Source organism: Hibiscus syriacus, unplaced genomic scaffold, assembly GCF_006381635.1.
Source record: "Hibiscus syriacus cultivar Baekdansim isolate YM2019G1 unplaced genomic scaffold, ASM638163v2 tig00110413_pilon, whole genome shotgun sequence".
In the NCBI taxonomy this organism is placed as follows: domain Eukaryota; kingdom Viridiplantae; phylum Streptophyta; class Magnoliopsida; order Malvales; family Malvaceae; genus Hibiscus; species Hibiscus syriacus.
The window spans coordinates 289,952-315,615 of record NW_024062728.1 but is presented as its reverse complement, the minus strand read 5'-3'; the positions used below and the strand labels follow the sequence as shown (position 1 = coordinate 315,615).

Genomic DNA, 25,664 nt, shown 5'->3' with positions numbered 1-25,664 from the left:
ATGGTATTCATGTTTTTGATTTTCCTAAGTAGATTAACATACCCCAATTTAAACGAAAGATTTCTTGGTATTACTTTGACTAACCTTTTAAGTACAGAGAATCCAAAATAGTTCACTATGTCAACAATAATATTTCTTGATGAAAGTGTTTGACAGAGCTTGACATATAAGATATATGTGATTTTAATCACACACAAAAATGAAATGAAAAAATGGGGAATGACCATAAGATAACAAGTCAAAAACAACACTTCAAGAGACCCCAAGAATCTTGAGAGAAGGTGGACGAGACTGATTACAATAAAGATGAAGACGAATGCAGATATAAAGACCCTATACAAGGAAAAAGCAAACACTACAAGACAACATGATTTGCAATACTAAAATGACATCATGCATGTACGTTTAGGCATTTTCAAAATAGGAGCATACGCATCCATTTTATCAACTGTAGAATGATTGACAGGATTTTAAAAGTTTAGCAAAGATTCTAATTATACACAAGAGAAATGATTGCAGCAAGGACTTGACAACATCCATCGTACAAGGAGGTGGATCAACATTTCTGGGGAATGGTTCATAAAAAGAAGAACTCATCCAACGAATGAGAAAAAATTTATAATGAGAAGAACCTATTTAGAACTCGTCACATCCATAGCCCAAGTAGATGGATCAACATTTCTGAGGAATGGTTCATAATGATAAGAACTCATCCGACGAGGGATAAGAAGTTCAAAATGAGAAGAACTTGTTCAAAAATTGACACATTCATCACACAAAGAGGTGGATCAACAAAGAGTTTGTAACTAGAAGAACTCACAACTCAATGAATAAGGAAGCCAAAAATTGGTGCTTCAATTCTTTACTTCATTCTTGTTCCACCATAATGAGTAAAGAGGGGAAGCTATGACCACATATTTTCAACCATTGATAATAATATTATTATATTAAAATAATAATACAAGACAAATCCCAATACATTGTCCAAGCCCAAAACCCAACTATTATGAAACCCTAGGATTTCCAAATTTGCCTCAGCCGCCACCGATCATCAAGCCATCACTAGTGTCATATTGAGCCATAAAAAATTGTTGGGAATCCGGGGCATTTATTACAACCCATTCGTGATCGGATCCCGCCTGACCATTTGCAAGCAAGAACAAAAACAAAAGAAGAAAATGAAAGAGAAAAAACAAAGAAAGAAGCTTTTTTTTTGCTACTTTTGTATGGAGGGGTTCTATAAAATCCCCTCTGGAAAACATTATAAAATGGGAGAAACAAATTAATAGAAAATCAAGTTTTTCAAAGGTATTTTGCTCTTTTTTTATTCATGTTTATTTTTGAAACTTAAGCAACAACAAATATAAAAATTGTTTTTTACCTGAGACGTACGGGCCTTTTTTGGCTGTCCACGGTGCTCAGGAAAGGCTTCGTCACTGAGGACTGGCGTGTCGTATGTGATCTAGCTCCTGTTTTGAGTGGGTTTTCTAAAATGTTGAAAGAGGGTTTATTGGAAAAAATAAATAGATTTTTTTAAGTTTTAAAGTATGTTTGGAGTTTTCTAGTTGGTTTGAGGTTTGATTGTTGAGTAGAAGAGGTCAAGTTGAGGGCTTTAGGCTCATTGGGGTGGGCTTTAGGCGACGTTTGGCTTTCCCGACACCATTCGAGCAAGAGAGAGATGCAAAGAGAAGCACAAGAGAGAACTGAGAGAACTCTCTCATTTTCGGGCGGATGATAAGTTTAGGAAGTGATTAAGGTTAGATTAGAGGGATAATTAGGTTTTTATATAAAAAAATTGCTATTTATTTTTAGGTCATTGAGGCTTAAGGTAAAATTGTGTTTAGGTTCTCATAGTTTACCCGTGTTTTGCATGTTAGTCACTTGTATGGATCGTTTTCAAATTTGGGTTTTTATATTTGTACTGATTTTGTTATTTTCCTTTTTTATTTCCCAATTTTAATTTTTTGGGTTAATTATACCTAATCCACTCATATTTATGCTTGTTTTTGCATTTTAATCCCTATTTTATTCTGTGATTTGCATGCTTGATTTAGACTTTGTTTAAATTTAATCCCTAGTTTAAATTACACTTTAATTTTGATCTAATCCCTAATTAACTTATTAAATATTTAATTTAGTCATTCGATTTTTCAATTTGTTAAATATTAATTAGAATTAATATAATTTATATTACCTTGTAATTAATTAGATTAGTTTATTTATAAACATTAGATTGTTTGAATAAATTGGGTGTATATGCATGTTTTAATTTGTTTATTCATTTCTTTGATTTATTATGTTAGAATTTACCATTAGGTTAGGTTTATTCTCTTTTAAATAATTTGATTTAGATGTTAGGTTGTTTTCACCCTAGTTTTAATTAAGGAGCAGCCTGACTTGAGTTTTCACATAAACATGCCCAATGACCTAAAGTTGGTTGTTCAAGTCAATAATTAGTTAATTTATCACATCAATTTATAAAACCTTGGTTTTCTTTTAACTACTTAGGTAGGGTTAACTAGAGCCTTAAATTATTAGATTTAGTCCTTTAATATTAGATTATCACCACCTTAGTCCCTAAACTTAAAATAAAATCAACCAATTGACATAATAAATTAAGATTAATTAGAGCCTTCACTCATCTTAGTTCTTTAATTAGAGAATGATACGATTTGGGTTTTCGCATTAAGATGTTCTATTGCTCAAATTGATTATTCAATTCAATAATTGGTTAAAATCAGCTTGTATTGATATTAGATGCCTCAATTTAGGTTTAGTCCTTTAAGATCATTAATTTTCATAAGCTGACACTTTAGGTTAGGAAATCCTTTAATAAACTCACTTAGTATAATTAGGTTCTTAAATTTGTTGATTGATTGCATTTCTTTCTTAAACATAAGAAAATGTTGACTTATTAATGAATTAATGGTATAGTTCCCGTAGTCATGCTCTAGGGGCGACAATTTGTAATTCTCGAAGTAGGTCAACATCCTTTTAAAAACCTCTTCTTTTTTGAAATATTGAGGCAATGTATGGTTATTGGGCACAATAATTAATCTCCCACATTCATGCTAGGGTGAATATTATTAGCTTTAATAAACGAACACCCTCTTCAACTTTGCATATATAGTGATTTTTAAATTAAATAAAACTTCGAACTCCAAACTTTCAAATTTTAAAATATGATAATCAACTAGGTACCAATTTCTGGACGTTTTGGAGTGATATCCCTTCCTCACGCATAATCGACTCCTTAACCTATTTTTTGTTTTTCGCAGACCCCAAACATGGTGTTTTTATAAAAATAAAAATATTTTATTAAAATTATTTAATTTTTATGTTGTTCCAATCGCACCTTAAAATGATTGGTGGTGACTCCTAACATATCAAAAAAACCATTTCAAAACATTTCAAAAACCCCACATTTCGTTGCAACTCGTCAACTTTCCCCCGAGGAGCCAGTTGCAACACTTCGTAAGAACAAAAACTTTATCTCACTTGAGATAGTTTCTCTTTAAACAAACTTTTTATCTTCCTTGAGATAGTTTCCCTTGAAATAAATTTTGTCTCACTCAAGACATTTTTTCCTCAAAATAATTTTTTCTCACTTAAGGTAGTTTCTCTTGAAATAAATTTTGTCTCACTCGAGATGTTTTCCTTGAAATATTATTTTATCTCACTTAAGCTCTGGAAACATTTTACCCCGCTCAAGACATTTTCCCTCAAATCAAAATTTTTATCTTACTTGAGATAGTTTCCATCGAAAAAAATTTCGTCTACTGGAGATAGTTTCTCTCAAAAAATAAACTTTGAGATTGTTTTTCTTGAAACAAAATTTTATCTAACTCAAGATAGATTCCCTTGAAACGAGATTTATTATCGCTTGAGATTTCTTTCCCTTTAAATATAACATTTGAGATTGTTAGGGGGAAAAAAAGAAAAATGGTCTCTCTCGAGATTTTAATTCTTGAACTTTAAGGGTGTGTTTGGTTGGGGGAATGTGAGATTCACATGGGAATGGAATCCACATTCCCCCGTTTGGTTGGCCGGGAATGTCATTCCCGATAATCTTACATTACCAACAGTAGATTTTTTAGGGTATATTACCAGGAATGTCATTACCTCCCTTTCCTTAGGTATTGTTGGATTACTGGCATTTTGGACTAAAATGCCCTTAAATTTTTTTTCTTTCAAAAATATATTTATTCTGTCATTGAATAATAAAAATTCTACGAAGGTTAAATTATAAATTTATCCTTAAACTATTTTAGATTTACAAAAAAAAATCTATAATTAAAATTTTATATGAAGTTCAGGGGTAAAATAAAATTTTACCCTTTCATTAAACCTTTTTATATTTTCAATTTTGTAAAATTTTATATAAATTTTATGAATTTAAATTTTTTAAAGAAAATATATAAATATTTTCCAACTTGTTAAAAAATAAATATATAACAAGGACAATTTGGTCAAATATACATTCCAATAATCTTTTATTTCTTTAACCAAACACGGTAATCTTACATTCCTGCTAAACCAACCAAACACAAAATACAACATTCCAAGTAATCCTATTCCCTGGTAATCTTTTATTCCCACTGGTAATCTTACATTCCGTGAACCAAACGCACCCTAAGACTATTTCTTTGAAAAAATCGTCTCTACCAAAACTGTTTCTCTTGAAAAAAAATTATCTCACTTGAAATTATTTCTCTCCAAACACATTTTTTGAAAATGTTTTTTAAAACATCAAATTATCCAGTGACATCCTACTTTTCGTTGTTGAACTGAAACGAATCGAATCATGCATGCATTCCCGTATAGAAAACACAGAGAATTGCAGAAACAATAATCAAATACTAGAGTGAATTAACAATGCATGTTAAGGAGGAATATGAACTTCTAACTTCAGTTTAAAGTTTCTCTGATAGCTCAAGTGTGTAAGGTACTTGAAAGATGTTCAAACTATATATGCAAATGGACTAACACTCAGTCAATCAATTTATATTTAACATCAGTAAATTCTCCCCACTGGCAACTACCAATTTTACACATCAAGGGTGTTATCAAGAAGCACTAAATTTAGTTCCGCATTATCTGCAATATCTTGTGGAAAGATGAGGCGAAAGCAAGAAAATGCTTTGATCATGAATATTCATGTTGAGAACCGTAAATACCGTGTGGCTTCATATCAATGACCTACTGGAAAACCAATATAAATACCCTCCAAGTCTGGCATAAAGGATCATTGATTTCAAGTAAATTCACTGAGAAGTTCTCAATCAACAACATGGCAGAAAGCAAAAAGAGGTTTAATGATGTTCAAGCCTTTCTTTCAAAAACTACGAAAGGGATTCTTGAGTTCAGCATATAGCGCATTTCCAGCACTCAACCATTCCAAATTGAAGCAGACATGAGTGTCGGTAAAGCAGTACTGAGTGATGTTAAGGAAGGATTTTTACTGTGTCGCAGTGGAAAAGAAATGCAGATGTTTGCTATTGAATTAGACCAGTTAACAAATCCTGAATTTCTGTCTACTCGATCAAGCTAGGGAATAATATGAATTCCAGCAGAAAGGGGTTCTTTCTCCCCCTTATCGACGCCGTGAACTGCAAGAGATTCTAGAACACAGCAAAGGGCAAAATGCTAATTAGAGACCTTTTTCTTTTTTTTATAGTAAGTAGAGAGGTATTACAAGTCCAAAGCAAATACCTAGAATCTAATCTATATAAGGTAGAACAACATGAGCGTCATTAACCACTCAGCCAATTAATGGATCTCAATTAAAAGACCTTTATTAACAATGCATACCAAGTAGGAGTATGGACTAAGTTCAGTTCAAAGTCTCTCTGTGAAAGATAATCAAACTACATATGTTAACGGCCTAGTACTACAACAATCAATTTGACCCCACAGGATTACTTAGATATTTCAATCACCTATTGGCAAAACAATGTAAATACTCTTGAAGTCTAGCATAAAGGAGCATTGATTTCAAAGGAACTCATAAATTCACAGAGAAGTTGGCTATCAAATTCAAGAACAGGGCAGAAAGAAAAAGAGGGTTGATGATATTCAAGAACCATGCCGAAATCAGCTATGGTCGTTTCAAATCTACAAAGCAAACGCCACTGTTTCATACTCGCAAAATTCCTCAATCTGTTCCTCAACCATCAGACAAGACAACCGTATCAGATTGTACAGATTCGTACAACACAGTGAAAAAAATCCATTTTTATGTATTATTTGTGAGATGCAATTATTGGATTTTCTTGACTTCCTTCAGATCTTGACTAATGATAACGATGGGAAAGGAATCTAAGGTACAAAAACCTACTCGGTTGTCGGTTCCAAAAATACCCAAGTATACGATTTACTTGAAAATTCCAACCAGCGAGCAAAGGTTCATTGCTTCATGGATTACTTGGTTAACAAATATGGGTACGATACCTTCTTGGAATTCCCAGTGGAAAATTTTCAGAGATATTGTACCTTTGGCTTTCACTGATGATGAAATGACATTGCTTTACTCGTTTCCATCACTTTCTGAATGTGTCAGCCATGACTAATATATCATATTTTTTATTGATTTCAACAAACAAGGGTAAGTTTTAATGCATTAAATACGAGCATCATGCCGACATCCCATGAACCGACCCTATATCTTGTACTGGTTAAATTTATGATTGTTTAGAATTTAAAATGAATTTCTTCATTGACAATTGGTTTTATGTTAATGCTTAATATAGTACAAATCCATGTTCACGGGCTGATGATTTTTCCTTTTCTTTTTTACTATGAAATAATGTACTGCATGGTAGAAACACAGCTCAACGAATCCAGGCAGGCCGACCCACTGCTGCATGCATGTTGCTTCTGTAGACCGCGTTTAAAAAGAGACATGGAAAAATGTATGTAGACTATCAAAGATGGCATTAAATGATAGTTTGGCTCCAAGCATATGAAAATGTCCCTCATAATGTCTATCCGAAATTTCACATATGCTTCCAGTTTCCTTTTAACACACCCCCACCAACCCCCAACTTTATAAATCCCTATCTCTAAAGATCCACTAATCGATCAATCACGAAATCGCATTTTGGAGAAGCTTGTGCAAATGCAGAACTGGGAACAACGCCATACAGGGCTCGTAATGGTCAGGCTTTTGATGAAAAAGGTAAAGCGATTCCTCTCGGAGTTACCGACAAGAGACCCTGATCAAAATGTGGCCGAATTCAATGAAGATGTTGAAGAAACAAAGATACCAAAGGATGTGAAAGAAGGGCATTTTGCAGTGATTGCAGTCAATGGTGGGAAATCAAAGAGGTTTATCTTGGAGCTGAGCTATCTGAGGAATCCAGAGTTTTTGATGTTATTAGAGCAAGCTAAAGAGGAATATGGATTCCAACAAATGGGAGCTTTAACACTCCCTTGTCCCCCTGAAGAGTTGCAGAAGATCTTAGATCACTAAATAAAGTGAACTACTACTAGCCTCTAGGTGTAGTGTAAGCTAATGTAACTTTTTTCCCTCTGATTTCCTGCTAATCACTATTCAAATGTTTAAAAGATAAAATGGTTCTAACAATTCGACCATGAAGACGGTTTTTGCTTTGCCCTGCATGTAAAGTTCCACATTATTACAACTTCAGCAGAAACAGAAACATACACCAGAGTGTCGGTGTACTGATCTCTGTATTCATATATCTGCCAATATTTATACAGTGCAAAAAAGATCCCATGGAAGGTTTTCTAGATCAGAAATGTCTTTTTAGCCCCCCCCCCCCCCCCCCCCTTCTCAAAAAAAATTGCAGATGTAATGTAAGTACAATAGGTGATCAGTTTCATGCTTCGAGATTGTTAAATATACATCCAACAAGCCTAAGGATCATACACGAGGACAAGATATGAGATTCTTAACATGGTTCATATATTGTTTTCTAAATTTCTAATGCTACACAAATTTCTACCACTAGGTTTATAATAGTACATAACCTATACAAAGTCAGTTGCCGAAGATTATTCACCAAGAGGAATGAAAAGAAAAAGATAAGGAACAAATCATGCTTGTAGTACTGATATAGTGCTATTTTACCTCGGAGCAATTACTTGATCCCACAGGTTCTCTTAAGCAATTGGATATTGCCATGACAGCAGCTTCAATAGACGCTTCTTCCCCCTGTTCCAGCAGAAATAACTCGAAATTACTTTACAGGGTAAAAATATGGCATAAACTGAACATTTCAGGCACAAACTGTGATTTATCCATGGATGAACAAGTAAACTTTACCTTCTCTTTCCAGTAAAACATATTTCCATATTTCCCTGCCAAACGGCTCCAAAAGCTTCGGGGAATGTCTAAGTCAACAGTAGCCCCAACATTGATATTTAATATATTGCCTTGTCCAAAATCCATATATAATTAAAAACACTCGTATATCATATCACTGTCTAAGGACATTGACATAGCCAAATTCTTTTGGGATCAGCAACGAAAACTATAGTTCTATCATCTACTCGCTAAAAGTCTTTGATTACCAACCCAGTAGCAATTTGAGAAGTTCAAGTAAATTTGAACTTTGCAAACAACTTCAAGAATTAAAAATAGAAATAATTCTAGTGTTAAGAGAACATCTTTTCTTTTTCAGTGAAGCCAATGACAGAAAATATATTACTCGTACCTGGCGTGTCAGGGTAATTTTGTGCTAAAACTCTCAATTTAAAGCCGGAATCCTTTTCAATGTCACTGATCTCCTGAGCGAGTCTTTTCTCCTGGCATTTACTCCTGAGCGTGTCAGATTAATTTTTTTTAAGGTTTAGTAATTGATTAATTCTTTTAAATTTTTTGGTTGCTAATATATCATTATTTCAATTAAAATATAAGAAATAACCGTCTTAATTCCGATTAGGGAGTTACTTTCTTCTTTAATTGAAAATAAATAATATTGTGTGTTTCTTTAAAATTTAATATGTTTTAGGGAATAAAAGTATCATTAATTAAAAAAATATTTGAATTTCTTAATATTTAATATAAGGACAAAGTTATAATTGGAGGTATTAATTTTGGGCGTTGAGGGTGTTAATCCTTCCTCAAACGTAATCAACTCTCGAACCCATAATCTGTGAATCACAGGCCAAATTGCGTCTTTTTAAAAAATTTTATTTTTTAAAAGGTGTATCTCGGGTTTTCAACCTACCTAATCCCAGAGATTGATGGCGACTCCAAACATTTTTAAATATTTTCTACAAATTCGATTTTTTTCTAAATTTATCCTGATTTTCGCAACAATCGAAAAAGGTCTTCGCACAAATGAGCTTTTAATTAACACTTTTAGTATGATTTAATTGTTAATATGGCTCTGGGCTAGTGAGTTCAACGTTCGGAATTTGTTTTCGTGCGCAATATTTAGGAGTAGCATTCGATGAGCCATTTTTAGCATCAGCTTTCCAGACCGAGTAAGAAGCTGAGTACGTCTCGAGCTATATCTCTTAGAGGGCATGTATCATTTATAGTCCCTTTGTGTGTTCAAGTTGTAACTTTATTTTGTAACACTCGATTGTATTATTTTAATAAACTTATTTTGGGAGCTCCTGAATGTGAACTATTTATATATTTATGTTTGAATCTCTTTATTTTAAATGGGTTTAAATAGTTATTTTAAAAGTAATTAAATAAAATTTTTGGGTTAGTTACTTGGGCAGTTACGTGTGATATTCAAATCGGTCGACTTTGTGTTGTATCGGTTTAGAGTGTTACAGTGAACCCACCTAGTAAGCATATCCCAACTTAGTTGCCGGCTTTCCCTAATCCTCACGCTTATATTCGTACACCTATGTAGAATGAGAGGGTATTGGAGCCATGTTGATAAGATTGAGCAAGCAAGGCAGCGGAGAAAGGCTGAGAAGGCTTTGCTAATGTTTCAAGTTTCAACAGGTGCTGGTGTGTAATGTTTCTTCTGGATTTTCAGCTTCCTTGCTGCCTTGCACACAAATGCCGAAAAGGAAAGATTACAAGCATTTGGAAATAACCCCTTTCTTGCTGCCCACTGCAACCAGGGGAGAAGTATGTTTTAGAGCTAGTTCTACCAGCTAAGCCTTCTGATGAAGCAGATAGGACAATCATTTGTCCGTGCAACAGGCATTTGCTCCGATCATTGAAGCAATGAAAGGTGAGCTATCTAATGAATCAGATGGTGAAAAGATGTTTTTTCCTGAAAAGAGAGATGATGTCGGTTTTGATTTCAGAATTGGCAAGAAAATTTTCCGGTGAGCCACTAGATTCGTGCTCGCAGAAGAAATGTAAGAGGTGCGCAACAGCATTATTGCCAAACGAGGAGAGGGATGATAAGAAAAGAAGAGATGTGTTTATTCTCAGACAAACCACGGAATATCATGTGGAACTTAATCAGTCTTGAAGTGTGTATTTTAGGTTGTTCTTTTTGCGAATCCCATGAATATATTTTTCTTTTAATTAATTTTCTTAGTGCCCTGTGCCACTTTATCATAGGATCATTGCTAACTATTACAGTTGCATGGACCATTCTCAAACACGTAGTTCAAAAACAGACTTTAGAGGTATGGGAGCAATTATTTTGACATCAATAACTTTACTCTCTAGTAATTCTTTGTTAATGAGGTTCTTCATTTTTGTCATTATATGTGTTTTACTACATACTGATTTAACAGTCTTCCTTCAATGTCATGAGAAAATCTGTATCCATTTATCGTATCATTATTGCAACTTGAAAGTATTTATGCTCTTATAAGTTCTTTTATTTGGGAAAATTTTTATGAACTCAATGTTGAGTAAATGATGTTTCCATCAATGCACACCGTTTTAGGCTGCAGGAAAGTAATTACTAACAGTTTTCTTTATAGAAGGAAAAAAAATTAGGGAGATGGAAGCCAAATTATGTTTGAACATTGACTCGAATGTATCGAAGCTGTGAGAGACAGATGAGAATGATTTATGCTGTATTATATACACATGGCTTTTCATCCTCATTCTCATCTGCTTTTGTTAAAGTGGAAGGAATGGTTGTTTCTTTGGATTCATATTTCACAATATAACAATGTCAAATCACAACTCTAGAAAAAACTTGGAACCTAAAGAATGATATCTTTACATTACCTGTTGGAATGCTTGATTTCCATCCATGCGTACTATAAAATTCTTTCGAGTTCACTTGCTTCACAGGGGATGACTAGAACACCCTTTTGATTGAAACCGTATTCCTTTTCTGCTTCATGTACCAACTTGATAAATGGTGGATATCTAAGATATCCTAGAGCAACAAAGAATTTCTTGGGCTTGCCATTTTCGAGCACAATAACTGAAAAGTGTCCCTTCTTTGAAGTTCCTGAATTTTCAGCTCTTCTAGTGCTTCTGTCATTCTTGGTTTTTGAATAAAATGGGATAGGGAACCTCTTCAGCTGCTTCATTGCACTTATAGCCATGAAGTTGAAGCCATGCGTTATGCTATTCTTTTTAATCTTATCCATGTGAATTGAGGTTGTCTCCCCTTCCTTAAATATGTCTTTTATTTGGAATTTTGCTGTCTGTAATGTGAACTTATGTTGGATATAAATAGGGGAAGAATCTGTCCTGGTAATTATCACTTATTGTGATCCATGTGGTCTTCCTCTCACCTCTATATTAGATAAAATATATAGGTTAAGAAACTTCAGGAATGAAGCTATGAGAAAGAATTTGTTGGCACACTTTCTTTGATGATTGCGTTGATTAGCTTCTATTATTTGTATGATATCATTTTTTAATGGAAATGCCTGAGCCCCCATGGGACGGGAAGTAAAGTAAACCACGTCATTTTAGTTATGGTAGCGCGTAAAACTTGCAGATTTTCACTTTTGAGCATCACAGCATTGTCAAGTAGACAATATTTTCGAGTTTGGATTGTGCCATAGCAATGGTATTTTTGCATGGAATAGGCAGTCAACTTGACCCCTCTTTTGAGCCACAGGTTAATCCTAGACTTCATTATTGCATCAGATGATATGTTTTGCAGTTTTGTGTTGATAAGGTCCACCAATTTGTGCTGCAGATTTTGCCACCTCTGTTTGTTTTCTTATTGCATACAGACAACAGAAAGTGTGGCGGTAAAGGGTAAAAGGGCCAGAGATGGGGGGCTGTCTGATTGTGGATTGTTGAGACTTTTGCATTGAACCATAATATTGGATCATTAGAAGCCTGAACTAAATGTTGTACCTTAAATGTGCATGCATGTTTAATTTGTCCACCACAGAACATGCATCTGGCTTAGAGATGACAATGGTAAGGGGTGCAATAACACCCGATCAGATTGGACCAGGTTGAGGTCAGAATCCATCGATTTTGAGGTGTCTTCCTGACTCGAGTTGTGGTATTTGGTCTGGAAATCAATTGTTAGGAACGAATTCATATTACGCTATGAAATTTGTTAATGGTACATTTTATATATCATGCACCATGCTGGTATATAGCGAAGCAAATAGTAGAACGTAGCAGGACAACAGACAAGATGGGTAGGAGTTGTCATGCCTGGCTCTGTGGCTCAATTCATGATTCAAAACCATGCGATAATAGGATACAAAATAATACACCAACCATCAACCCCAACCCCAAGAATCCATTAATTCAACATCAAACAAACAATAATTAACCAAAGATGAAATTTGATTTTACCCACTTGGATTGTATATAACTGGGAATTCCATGATTTTGCTCCATGTAAACTCTAAACAGGTTAGAAAACTAAAAGCACTAAGCTGAATTCAACACCAAACAAAAAATAATTAACCAAAGATGAAATTTGATTCTACCCACTTGGATTGGATATAACTGGGAATTCCATGATTTTGCTCCATGACAAACTCTAAACAGGTTAGAACCAGGGACACGAGGAAAATGTAAAGAACATATATAGAATTGCTGGCCTGTTACAAGCCCTGATAATTATTCGAACTGAAAACTAGGTTTAATGACATGTCAGGCAAAATAAAATGGAAAAAATAAAAAGAGAGCCAACTAGTGGTGAATGGTCAAAAGCACTACCATATCGGAAAACAATCAACAATGACCTGATGATACATAGGTTCTCTATTCTAAAGCTCAACAGACCGGTAATCTCCTTAATAGAAGCACCATGAAGCTTCTTCAATCTTAATGCTTCAGCTTCATGTCAACTTCAAAAGGAAGTGCTTTGGCTCTGTGGTTGAAGATCATGAAGTCCAAGTTTGATGGTAAAGAAACAATCCTGCATCCCAGATTATAGTTATTGATTTCAAAAAGCCAAATAATAATTGTACAACAATAAAACATTAGCTTCAAAAATTTTAATTTCCCCACAAACTGAATTTGAGTTGCATATGAAAGACATGAAGTACAATGTTTCTAGAAAGCAAAATACAGAAGAGCCACCAAAATTGAAAAGAATAATCAGTCAGTACGCATGAAGGCATTTAGCTGAGAGATTCTTAAGAATAAGTATACTATCTAGTTATTAAAATGCAAAGACGCATGTAGTGTTTCATTTATCATAGAAGTTTACAGTATTGAAATAGAATGAATAGTCAAAACCAATTTCGTCAGATTCTCATTGAGCTACTTGTTCAGAAGTTATAGCTGATATGAATATTTCCTAGGAAGGGAGTGTTGAGTTAAATCCTCAAGAGAGAGCACTCAAAGATTAAACACACTAAGGCCTTCTATGGCATTTCAGTCCATGTGAAATTGGTGAAGAATACTCAAAGATTAAAATACGCTAAGAAGTAAGACCTTCAATGGTTGGTGAAGATTCAACCCTGTGATTACTGACCGATATTCAATCAAAATCACCACGTACAAACATTAGATTACAAGCTGAAAACTGATAAAGGTAGTTTATGAAATACCATTACACCCATTACACAGGGGGCACCACGCTTGTTTCAAATAAACAAGATGGCCAAGACAGTCAGAGCATGATCATGGACATCAATTTCAGTTAAATTTGCCCCTCCCAAAATAGGTGATTAAGACCGAACTAATAAGAAATTTTCCTTTCTTTTTAGTTAATAACAGCTTTATTTGCATACAACCCGGACAAAAAGGTGACTATTAGATAAAGGTATACGCTCAACACATGTATACTGGATAATCTAAGTTTATCCACATATTTAGAGGATTGTACCCCAACACCCAAGCATGATGGAATATGTGTGGAACACAAATGTCAATCATAGATATTTCAGATGGGGAATGAAACCTAAAAACATTAATAATTCAAATAAGATTTATCAGCACACGAAACTTTTATTCTCCCTAGGTATGCATCCTTTTCCCTAATGTTATATGAATAAAAACAAGAACTTCCGATAGCCTAACTTTACTCCCAATACAAAATTGACCCTTTGAATTCCACGTTACCCAAAATTTTATGTTTATACACAATGAGAACCGAAACAAATATATAGTTTCCACATACCTATTCTCCTCAGAATCAGGATGTATGGAGAGAAAATTCCCGGGCACAGTTAGGGCAACCGAAACACAGAAAGCAAACTGTCGCGGCCGTCTTTCTGTTGGACTCAGAATTGGGCTTCGACTTGAAATAATTGGGTTGCGTCGCTACCGATCATTTAAAAACAAATTTTAGGTTGATCGAACATCATCTTACCTGATCTGTGTGTTACCAGAAATATGTCGGGTTCGAGAGTCGGCTACAGTCAAGGAATGATTAGCACCCTTGAGCTATCCTTTCGGTACCAATTAATTTGTCAGTTGTCTTAATTGCGAAAATTAGAAAATTTAAATTTAAATTTAAAAAATTCAATTCAAAATAATTACCTTTAATCGATTGAAATTACCCCTAAAAAAGTCAAAAAAATGTTAGATTGAAAATAAATATTAAATAAATCGCATGGTTACTTAAGGTAAATAACAATTAAAAATTGAACAATGGACAAAAGTAAGCACATATTTAAGTTACTTGGACTCTGAGTTTAGGAGTACATCCACATGAGTCTACCAAGGATATGATCAAAGCAACGTATGTACAGATATAGGTGAATACTATAAAGAATTGTAGAATACTTCAAAATGTTGTAATCCAAAACTGGCACTTGTTATAAATTAGCTAGTAAATTAAACACCAAAAGAATAAAAAGAGAATTCATACTTACACCTAAGAGGACACTCTTTGGCTCATTTTCCTCACGAATGAGTCCAGGTTATAAATGGCAGTGCCAAAATTTGAAAATCAACTATATTAAAATATTAATCAGCAAAAGCTATCATTTCCAAGTGCAAGTAAAAGCTTATTGTTTCTTCAAGCCTTTTATTTAGTGCTTGCATATCCTCAACCATCCAACGAACCTCCTGTAATACAGTCTGCTCATGAATCTTCCTTAAGGCTGCTTTCCTTGCTTGCGCCAGTTGCAGGCGTTTCTCGAGCTCCAATCTGTAGTTTCGAATTCTACGTTCTACATATCCAAGTCCATGAGTGGCATGCGTATGAGCATGAACATGTCCCTCATGGTCCCATCATCTGTGGTTGATCAGAGTCTTCACTTCGTGAAATAACCGCCTGGCGTTGAAGCGATTTAGTCGTGAATTTGAGTTCCATAATCTAGTTCAAGAGCTTCTCGGTGTTACCCATGGCTAGATTTGCTTTGTTTGTATTTTGGGATCGCGCTGCAGTTCTGGAAGAGCTGTGGAGGAGGAACTCATTGTTGTTTTACTGTTTTGTTATTCCAGGGCAGGCTCTACTCTCAGCTTTGTTTGATCGACATTTTCGAAGCTGGAAGTGGGTTCCATCTCTCCCTCTCCAATTCCTCTTTTGGCTTTTCTCTTGCCCCTCTTCAGAATCCAAGGTCCCCCGTTTGCATTTTTGCAACCAGTTTATATAACAAGCTGGTCCTGCCGAGAATCGTGGAGAAAGAATATAACAACCTCTACTCCCCCACTATGCGCACAATGATCCACTTTCATATAAGGTGTTTGACAACAACAGAAATTCTGCTTTTAGGGATTTTGAGGAATGATGGAGATAGTGGGGTTAAACATAGGCCTGAAAAAGTAAAAAAATAATAATAATAATAATAAATAAAAAAATAATATAAAACCCGGTCAAAAATGGATGTCTACAGTTGTCCCTCTTTGCACATTATTGTGTTAACAAGAATAGAGCAAAGACGAAAAAGACAATCAGTATTTGTTCAGTCTTCTCAAATATGATTGGGCTTCCTGGAATTGGGCATTTGTCTTCTTCTCAGTTTAAAGATTTTGACTTGAAATTTTTTCCAGAAAGTAGTTCATTGCTGTCATCGAGTTGAATGAAATCGAATTCGTCAGGTCTTTGGTTGACAGATAGCCCTTCTCGACTTAAGCTATGCTGCAAATGATGTGCCTTGGAATTGAGCATAGTCAAACTCGAAGGTCTTTGGTTGGAAAATAGCCCTTCTTGCCTTGAGCTATGTTGCAAATGATGTGCCTTGGAGTTGAGTATAATCCAACTCGAAGGTTTGGTGTTTCAAGAGAAATATTTTCAAATGATATTTTTTTTTGTTTCAAGAGAAACTATCTCAAGGGAGGCAAAATTTTGTTTCAAGAGAAATTATCTCAAGGAAGGCAAAATTTTGTTTCAAGAGAAACATATTCAAAGATTTTGTTTCAAGGGAAACTGTCTCAAGAGAGACAAAATTTGTTTCAAGGGAAACTGTCTCAAAATTTGTTTCAAGGGAAACTGTCTCAAAATTTGTTTCAAGGGAAACTGTCTCAAATTTGTTTCAAGGGAAACTGTCTCAAGAGAGAAAAAATTTGTTTCAAGAGAAACTGTCTCAAAAGTGACAAAACTTAGTTCTAAAAGAAACTGTCTCTAGGGAGACGAAATTTATTTAAAGGAAAACATATTTAAAGATTTTGTTTCAAGGGAAACTGTCTCAAGAGAGACAAAATTTGTTTCAATGGAAACTGTCTCAAGAGAGGCAAAATTTGTTTCAAGGGAAATTGTCTCAAGAGAGGCAAAATTTGTTTCAAGAGAGACAAAACTTTGTTTTGAGTAAATTAGTCTCAAGCAAGACGACCCCTTGTTTCGAGAGAAACAATCTCAAAGGCGATCGATAATCTGCTTATTCCTGTATGTTAAAGAAATCCTTTCAGAAACTCTAATCGTTGACTTAAGGAAGTCAAATCTGTGGATGGCATGTTTGCTTATGGGCAGGATTCCCTACGTCGTGAAGTTGAAACCGTGGATGGCCTCTTCGTTGTGAAGTTGAGCCTTGAATTGGATATCCTTCGTCGTGAAGTTGAAATCCAATGAATGTTACTGGTGAGCACGATTCCCTTCGTCGTGAAGTTGAAATCGTGGATGGCCCATTCGTTGTGAAGTTAAGCCTTGACTTGAATATCCTTCGTCGTGAAGTTGAAATCCAAGCTTGTATTGTTTCGAGTCCAATATCCTTCGCCATGAAGTTGAAATTGGCTCTGAATGAAACTAGGAAATCCTTTTGTCGTGAAGTTGAGCTTTGAATTGGATATCCTTCGTTGTGAAGTTGAAATCCAATCTTGTGTAGATGGGCACGATATCCTTCGTCATGAAGTTGAAATCGTGGATTTGTGGGCATGATATCCTCCGTCTTGGAGTTGAAATCGTGGATGGCTCATTCGTTGTGAAGTTGAGCCTTGACTTGAATATCCTTCTTCGTGAAGTTGAATTTCAAGTATTGTATGTTGCTTTGAGCTGAATATCCTTCGTCGTGAAGTTGAAATCCAATCTCGTAAATTGCATCTCTTTCGAGTTCAATATCTTTCGTTGTGAAGTTGAAATTTACTTTAGCATGAATCTGCAAAATTATGCACATATGCGATTCTATGGATGCAATGCTCTTATATATGCCTAAAATGTATATGTGAAATATGTTAGGAATTTAGAGAGGAATCTCAATCTCTGATTGTTAGTCTTTTTATTCTGGAATCTTGAATTTCTGATTCTTGATCTTGGATTCTTCAATATGCTTAAATCCGATGTACATAACGCTGATCTGTGAAAGGAATAATTGTATGAGCAGTCTTCAATCTATCCCTGACTCAGTTTGTCTTCATTTCCACCAGGGTATACTCTTCCAAACCTCAACCTAAGACAATTTATTTCCTTACCCTATCAAATTTTGCCCCAAAAATGGCTTCCTTTTGCCTCAGCTCCGATCTTGAGATTCAGAGAGATATTCGTTAAATTCCAAGATATACTTCCAGAGAACTTATTTTGTTTGAAAATGCTTTTCCTCCTTTGAATTTTCAAAATTTTGAAAAATATCAAAAGGAATTTTGAAAAATATTGCCTCATCCTAGGTTTCATAATTGAAGCAAATCATAAAACAGGAGTTCATTGGATATCAAAAGAATCAAATCCTCTTTAGGCTTTGATGGCTGCAAACTTTTGACAAATATCAAGATCGAAAAGTTGGTTTAGAGGTGGGCTACCTAAATCCTAAGGTTTGTTTCCTCAATTCGATCATGGCTCGCCATCTTTCTTGGTTTGATATTTTAATCGGAGGCGAACAAAATGACACAACTTAGCATAATCAATGGCTAGACCTTTCAGAATACTTCTGTTTCAGTTCCCTGAAATCTTCCGTTTGTTCAAGCTTCGTAGGCTCCTCTAACAAAGGTAGTGTAGAAATCGGTCTAAAAATAAAATTCCTGAGTGCTCGTGTGAATTTGACTATAACAGGTGTTCCTTAACTCCTTTAGTCTATTTTTACCGAAACTCCTTATTTAAATTTGTCATTGTCTGGCTAGATGAATCCATAAAGCTGGGGAGTTTAACCAACTTCTCTAGTGAGAAAACTCAAGCTTTATTGTATATTATAATCACCTTATCATGCTAGCTGAATCTTATCCATAAAGACAGGGCGTTTAACCAATTGCTCTAGAGGGACAGCTCAAGCTTTATTGTATTTATATATAAAATTATAATGTGGGTATACAGATTCAATTTATTAAGTTTGTTAAGAGAACATGTTATAGTTTAGATGTTTTTGAAATTCAAGGAATCTCATCTTTAGAGTTCAATTTCCAGGCAACTGACCTAAACTAGATTTGCTTACTCGACTATTCCATCTGTGAAGATCATTATCATCACTGAACGTTATAAACAAAGGTATAAACCAATTAGTTTTGCCATCTCATATGCTAGTTGCCCCATTCTGATCGCTCTAACACATACCTGAATACCAAACCTTTGATTGGTTGTATATGCGAGGAGAGGGCTAGCTGGGTTCCTGTAAGAGAATTGTATGTATTCCAGTATATGTTCTGGATCAAAAGTGGTATTTGTTTTGTAAGGTTCAATCTTTTCATTTGTCAAAAATTTATAACATCAATTATTAAAAAGTTTTTAATTAAGGTTATATTAAAGGAATTCAAGATTAAAATTTTCTCATTTCCTAATAATGAAACATTTTATTAAAATGTTTGAACGTCAAAAAACATTCACACATAAGAAGTACGAAAAGAAAAAAAAAACAAGTTCAAACAAGATGATATACTTGAGAATGCAACAAAATTCCTGATGGATGCTCCATCAGACTCTCGATCAGAATGCCCCATTACACATTGAAAGTCAATGCCCCTAAATCGATCAGATCTTGGACCTTACATTTCAATGCCCCGCAGTTCTCAGTGGTGTGCCATGAGCTCCCAATATGATAGCTGCATATGGCGTTAATATAATGGCTTTCAGGATATGGGGCCTCTCTAGGTTTGGATTAAACCGGAGTCACAAGATTCTTCTCAACTAGCGTTGGGAGCAACTGCTCATATGTCATTGGGATTGGACTGATGTGAATTTTTTCACGGAAGACATTATGAGCTCTAAGCCTCATATTAGTCAGGTAAGATTCCCTTTCATTCATTGGTTCTCTCTGAGTTTGTTTAGAAGTATCGGATAGTACAGCAGCAGTGGTTTTTGAACTTGAGATCGTAACACCTTTGTTGGCGTTGTAGGTGTTGACATTATTGATCTCTCTCTTTTTTCTTTATGGGAGTATTTTTACTGGAGTCATCTCCCTCATTTTTCCTTACTTTATGGACAACTCGATCATCTCACCAACCATAATTATATCTGAGAAACTTCGCGATGTGATTGCCACCAGGTGTCCAAAGTAAGGTGACTTCAGGGTTTGTACAAACAGCTTTCGGGTTTCTTTCTCATCCAATGGAGGATGAACTTGTACAAACAAATCCCTCCATTTCTGTGCATATTGTCTAAAAGTCTCGTTATGCTTTTTTTCCATGCTTTGTAACATAACTCGATATGGCCTCATGTCATTGATGTGCTTGTACTGTTCTAGAAATGACTTGGCCAAGTTCTTCCAAGTCTTGATATGAGATCGGCTTAGCTGGTTGCACCAACGGATGGCTGAGCCCGACAAACTCTCTTGGAAGCAGTGGATCAGGAGTTGGTCGTTTCCTCTATATCATGTCATCTTTCGGCAGAACATGGTGATGTGAGCGGAGGGACAACTGTTTCCATCAAACTTATTGAATTGATGGACCTTAAACTTTGGTGGAAGCACCAAATCTAGAACCAGACTCAGCTCCATTGCATCTACTCCATAATAGTCCTGGTCCCCCTTTGACAATCTTCATCTGGGGTTATGATAGTCTTCCGGATGATTGTCAGTGGTTGTGGAAGCTTGTATATTTGCACCAGATATAACTTTCCCCTTGATAGCAGATGAGTCCCTTTGCAGCCCAGGGAAGATCCCTGGTGAGACAACCATTTGTGGGGTTGGTGGTATAGTTACTCCTTGCGATGAACCTACCCCAGACGCGCTGGTCGTTGTAGACCCGATAACTTGGCCACAATTTGAGGGTGTATGCGGATGGTGTGTCCAACGCTTAAGGTGATGTAACCAGTATTGTTCTTTTGATGAGACTTTTTTGTTAGTTTATGTGAATGCAATGAAAAAAGAAAAATTATGCGAATATACAAAAATGCATGATGCATGAAATGTTCGAGGCATTGATCAAAAAAGGTGTTGTTATTGTAAATAATCTTTATTGGGGACAAAAGTGTTACGTCTGAAGAGACAGAAAAACATTTTAATGGTATAAATCCAAACAGCCTCTGACTGGTTGATTGGTCTTCAGCCTTTTTCTGTCGCTTGTGAATATCCTATCGAACCATTCCGACTCCTTTTGCTAAACTGTGCAGGTGACGAGTTGCTTGCCCAAAAAAAAGTCTCAAGGAAGGCATCTTCGGCTTTTACTCTCTGCTAAGCCTGTTCCTAACGAAGTGCCATTGGAGCCCTCCATCAATAGGAATTATTCGACGTTTATCTGCTTGTTTCTTGAATTCTTCAACAATGGTCTCCAGCTTAGCTAGGGTTTCGCCATCCTATTCTTGTTGTCTTGAAGGGACTCTCCAAGTCAATGACATTTTCTCGTCTTGCCCCTGCAACCTTTGTCAGCTCAAAACAATTGACGTTTGATGTGCATAATGTAATCCCGGTCCATCCTGAGTATTCTGACCATAGCTGGACTTCTGAGTTTTCCATCTCTTGTATTGTAACCCTTTGTCCATTAATGCAGATTATTCATGTTTAACAAACACGTTTTTTGGGGATCAACACTTCTTTTAAATGATGCAAATGATGAAAAAAAAAAAAAAGAACAAAAATAAAAGAGTAGTGAGGTAAATCAAAACAATAATAATATGAAAATTCTACCCCACATTATGTCTACCCCACATGCTTATATCCTACCCGGACATGATCTTTATCCCGCATGCTAATTTCAAACAAATTCTAACCGCATATTGTTTAGTTCGCATGCTTTGAACAGAAAGTAAAGCATGAAACAAGCAGTCTAGGGTTTAGAATGAGGTTTTGGGGTGGGCTCTAATCTCCATCGTCTCCCACTTTAAGTTCTAAAAAAGGTACTCGAGTTCTCTTTGGTGTGCCCTCTTGAACTTGCTCTCCCTTAGTCCTAAGCCCATTACAAGCTTATGTGGACTAAGTTAAACTCGAGAGGATAAATTCTCTTATGCTCATACGGAGATAAATTCACACGAAGACATAAAGTATATGAATCCTGAAGGTTACTGTTAGGCCATACGGAGAATAAATTCTCACGAAGGCGTCGCTTTCCCCCACACTTAAAAGGGTTCAGAGCTCGGTATAAAACTAGAGATGAAAACTTTGAAAAATCTGAAATCATTAAAAAATGACAATACAACTATTTATTGAAAAAATAATCAAAGGTAAATAATTGGAATCGAATAAATAAATTAAAATTTACTATTTTCGCATAAAAAGACATCCGAAAATTAACTCTGGCCTGACTCACTTACCTTTCCCCAGCAAGGTCGCCAAGCTGTCACGACTGTCTTTCGGTTAGACCCAGAATTGAGCTTCGACTTGAAATAATTGGGTTGAGTCGCCACCGATCTTTAAAAACAAATTTTAGGTTGATCGACACCATTACCTGATCTGCGTGTTACCCGAAATATGTCGGGTTTGGGAGTCGGTTACAGTCAAGAAAGGTTAGCACCCTTGAACTGCCCTTTCAGTACCAATTAATTTGTCGGTTGTCTAATTGCGAAAATTAGAAAATTTAAATTTAAATTTATAAAATTCAATTCAAATAATTACCTTTAATCGATTGAAATTACCCCTAAAAGTCAAAAAATGTTAGATTAAAAAATAAATATTAAATAAATCACATTGTTACTTAACGTAAATACCAATTAAAAATTGAACAATGGACAAAAGTAAGCACATATTTAAGTTATTTGGACTCTGAGTTTAGAGTACTCCACATGAGTCTACCAAGGATGATTAAAGCAACGTATGTACAGATATAAGTGAATACTATAAAGAATTGTAGAATACTTCAAAATGTTGTAATCCAAAACTGGCACTTGTTATAAATTAGCTAGTAAATTAAACACCAAAAGAATAAAAAGAGAATTCATACTTACCAGAGGACACTTTGGCTCATTTTCCTCACGAATGAGTCCAGGTTATAAATGGCAGTGCCAAAATTTGAAAATCAACTATATTAAAATATTAAGCAGCAAAAGCTATCATTTTATTTAGCTTACTGTTTCTTCAAGCCTTTTATTTAGTGCTTGCATATCCTCAACCATCCAACGAGCCTCCTGTAATACAGTCTGCTCATGAATCTTCCTTAAGGATGCTTTCCTTGCTTGCGCCTGTTGCAGGCGTTTCTCGAGCTCCAATCTGTAGTTTCGAATTCTACGTTCTACATATCCAAGTCCATGAGTGGCATGCGTATGAGCATGAACATGTCCCTCATGGTCCCCCATCATCTGTGGTTGCTCGGAGTCTTCACTTCGTGAAATAACCGCCTGGCGTTGCAGCGATTTAGTCGTGAATTTGAGTTCCATGATCTGGTTCAAGAGTTTCTCGGTGTTACCCATGGCTAGATTTGCTTTGTTTGTATTTTGGGATCGCGCTGCAGTTCTGGAAGAGTTGTGGAGGAGGAACTCATTGTTGTTTTACTGTTTTGTTATTCCAGGGCAGGCTCTACTCTCAGCTTTGTTTGATCGACATTTTCGAAGCTGGAAGTGGGTTCCATCTCTCCCTCTTTTTCGAAGCTGGAAGTGGGTTCCATCTCTCCCTCTCCAATTCCTCTTTTGGCTTTTCTCTTGCCCCTCTTCAGAATCCAAGGTCCCCCGTTTGCATTTTTGCAACCAGTTATAAACAAGCTGGTCCTGCCGAGAATCGTGGAGAAAGAATAACAACCTCTACTCCCCCACTATGCGCACAACGATCCACTTTCATATAAGGTGTTGACAAATTTTTTTTTCTGCATTTAGGGATTTTGAGGAATGATGGAGATGGTGGAGTTGAACTTGGGCCTGAAAAAGTAAAAAAAAATATTAAATAATAATAATAATAATAAATAATTAAAAAATAAAAATATAAAATCTGATAAAAACGGATGTCTACACAAACCCTAGGAGCAACTCTAAAACCACCTGCACTTTTCAGATCAATTTATTATTTTAGATTTTAACAACAAATTATTAAAAATCAAATCCAATCACTTACGTTCATCGGTGGACTAAAAAACCCCCTAATCTTCACAGCCCCCTATCTGGAAAAACAAAACAAAAAAGGAAATTTAAAAACTTAATAGATCAAATCAAATCAGACAAATACAAAGTAATGGGAATTTTACACTGAATCGTGGAATAAGCCGCGTGGAAGAGGAACAGGACTCCAAGGACCCCAACTATGAAACCTAATCCCATTGCTGATGGTGTCGATTCACACCGATGTTTTGAAAATTGGATCGGTCGGTTCAACTAATTTAATCGGGAATCGTTGCTTTGTCGGTTCATTCTATACGGTTGAATCGGTTCTAGTGAACCGTAAAAAATCGTTCGAACCGGCTTTGAACCGCTCGAATCGGACTAGACCGTGAACGGTTCAATATAATTTTTTTGATTTTTTATTAAATATTTTAGTATTTTATTTAATTTTTTAAATAATTATGACGTTGTTCGGTTTTACGATCGGTCTGACCTGTTCGATGATTGAACCAGTAAACCGATAGCACGATCGATTTACTGACAGATCCGATTATGAATCACAACCTAAAAGCCAACAAAGAGCACAATTTTTTGGTACTTTTTTTTATTATCTACACAGTCTACAAAGCGAAAATGAAATCGTCCCGCAAAATAGATCCTGATTCTGAAAGAAAACGGCGTCGTAGTAATCCGGAAAACTATTAATTTGCTGTAGGTAAACTACAAAAATTGTCAGTTGTTTTTAGCTTCGTTCTGTTTCGGTCTTCAGAGTTAAAAAAATACATTATGGTCACTTACGTTATCAATTGTTTATAAAGAAACAAGCTAATCAAGTCCGTAATAATTGAAAGTAAGGCAAATAGCCATCTATCTTAAGATGAAAATTTTGTTTACGGGCTATATGTAGAAAGAATGTGTATGCATTGTTTATTTCAAAAGCAAAATAAATACTAACCTGCTATGTATGAGAAATAACAAATACCATACGATACTTGAAGGTTACTAGTAAAAAGCCTATAGAAATCATATGATTTTATTTTAGGGACACGTATTCAATCGAGCTGAGTTGAATGATTTGAGAGTCAAGTTTATAAATATCATTCTATCATTCAAATTTTATTTGAATTTTTTAAGTTGAATAAAGTTTATAAAATTCGACTTTAGTCGAATCAGATATTTTATACTTGAAGGTTACTAGTAAAAAGCCTATAGAAAATCATATATGATTTTATTATGTTTAGGGACACGTATTCAATCGAGCTGAGTTGAATGATTTGAGAGTCAAGTTATAAATATCATTCTATCATTCAAATTTTATTTGAATTTTTTAAGTTGAATAAAGTTTATAAAATTCGACTTTAGTCGAATCAGATATTTTTATTTGAATTTCTATTCAAATTCAAATATAATTATTTATAATGTAATGGTGTTTTTTTTATAAAATTTAAATTAGAGTTAAAGGATTAAATTGTAAATATAAGCATAGTAAAAGGCAAAAATGGAATTAGACCTTTATTAAATGCCTTTTCGTCCACCACTCCTTCGGTCTTGGGCTTTTTTACCAAAAAATCACCCTATAAAAAATATTACCGATCAGTCTCCGTTTCTCAAATATTATCCGATATA

General features: G+C 35.1%; 2 protein-coding genes and 2 pseudogenes across 2 annotated transcripts; 1 reads left to right on the top strand and 3 right to left on the bottom strand.

Moving 5' to 3' along the window:
- Positions 1-7,301: 7,301 nt before the first annotated feature.
- LOC120124112 (thylakoid lumenal 15.0 kDa protein 2, chloroplastic-like) lies at positions 7,302-9,114 on the bottom strand. Its single transcript, XM_039142855.1, has 5 exons — positions 9,094-9,114; positions 8,679-8,769; positions 8,288-8,397; positions 8,093-8,176; positions 7,302-7,439 (listed from the first exon to the last, which is right to left on the bottom strand). The coding sequence occupies exons 1-5, from the start codon at positions 9,112-9,114 to the stop codon at positions 7,386-7,388; spliced, it is 360 nt and encodes a 119-aa protein (XP_038998786.1). The 3' UTR covers positions 7,302-7,385.
- Positions 9,115-9,350: 236 nt separating this feature from the next.
- LOC120124111 lies at positions 9,351-10,559 on the top strand (annotated as a pseudogene).
- Positions 10,560-11,160: 601 nt separating this feature from the next.
- LOC120124110 (auxin-responsive protein SAUR72-like) lies at positions 11,161-11,499 on the bottom strand. Its single transcript, XM_039142854.1, has one exon. The coding sequence runs from the start codon at positions 11,497-11,499 to the stop codon at positions 11,161-11,163; it is 339 nt and encodes a 112-aa protein (XP_038998785.1).
- A 1,416-nt stretch (positions 11,500-12,915) lies between these two features.
- LOC120124096 lies at positions 12,916-24,257 on the bottom strand (annotated as a pseudogene).
- Positions 24,258-25,664: the final 1,407 nt, after the last annotated feature.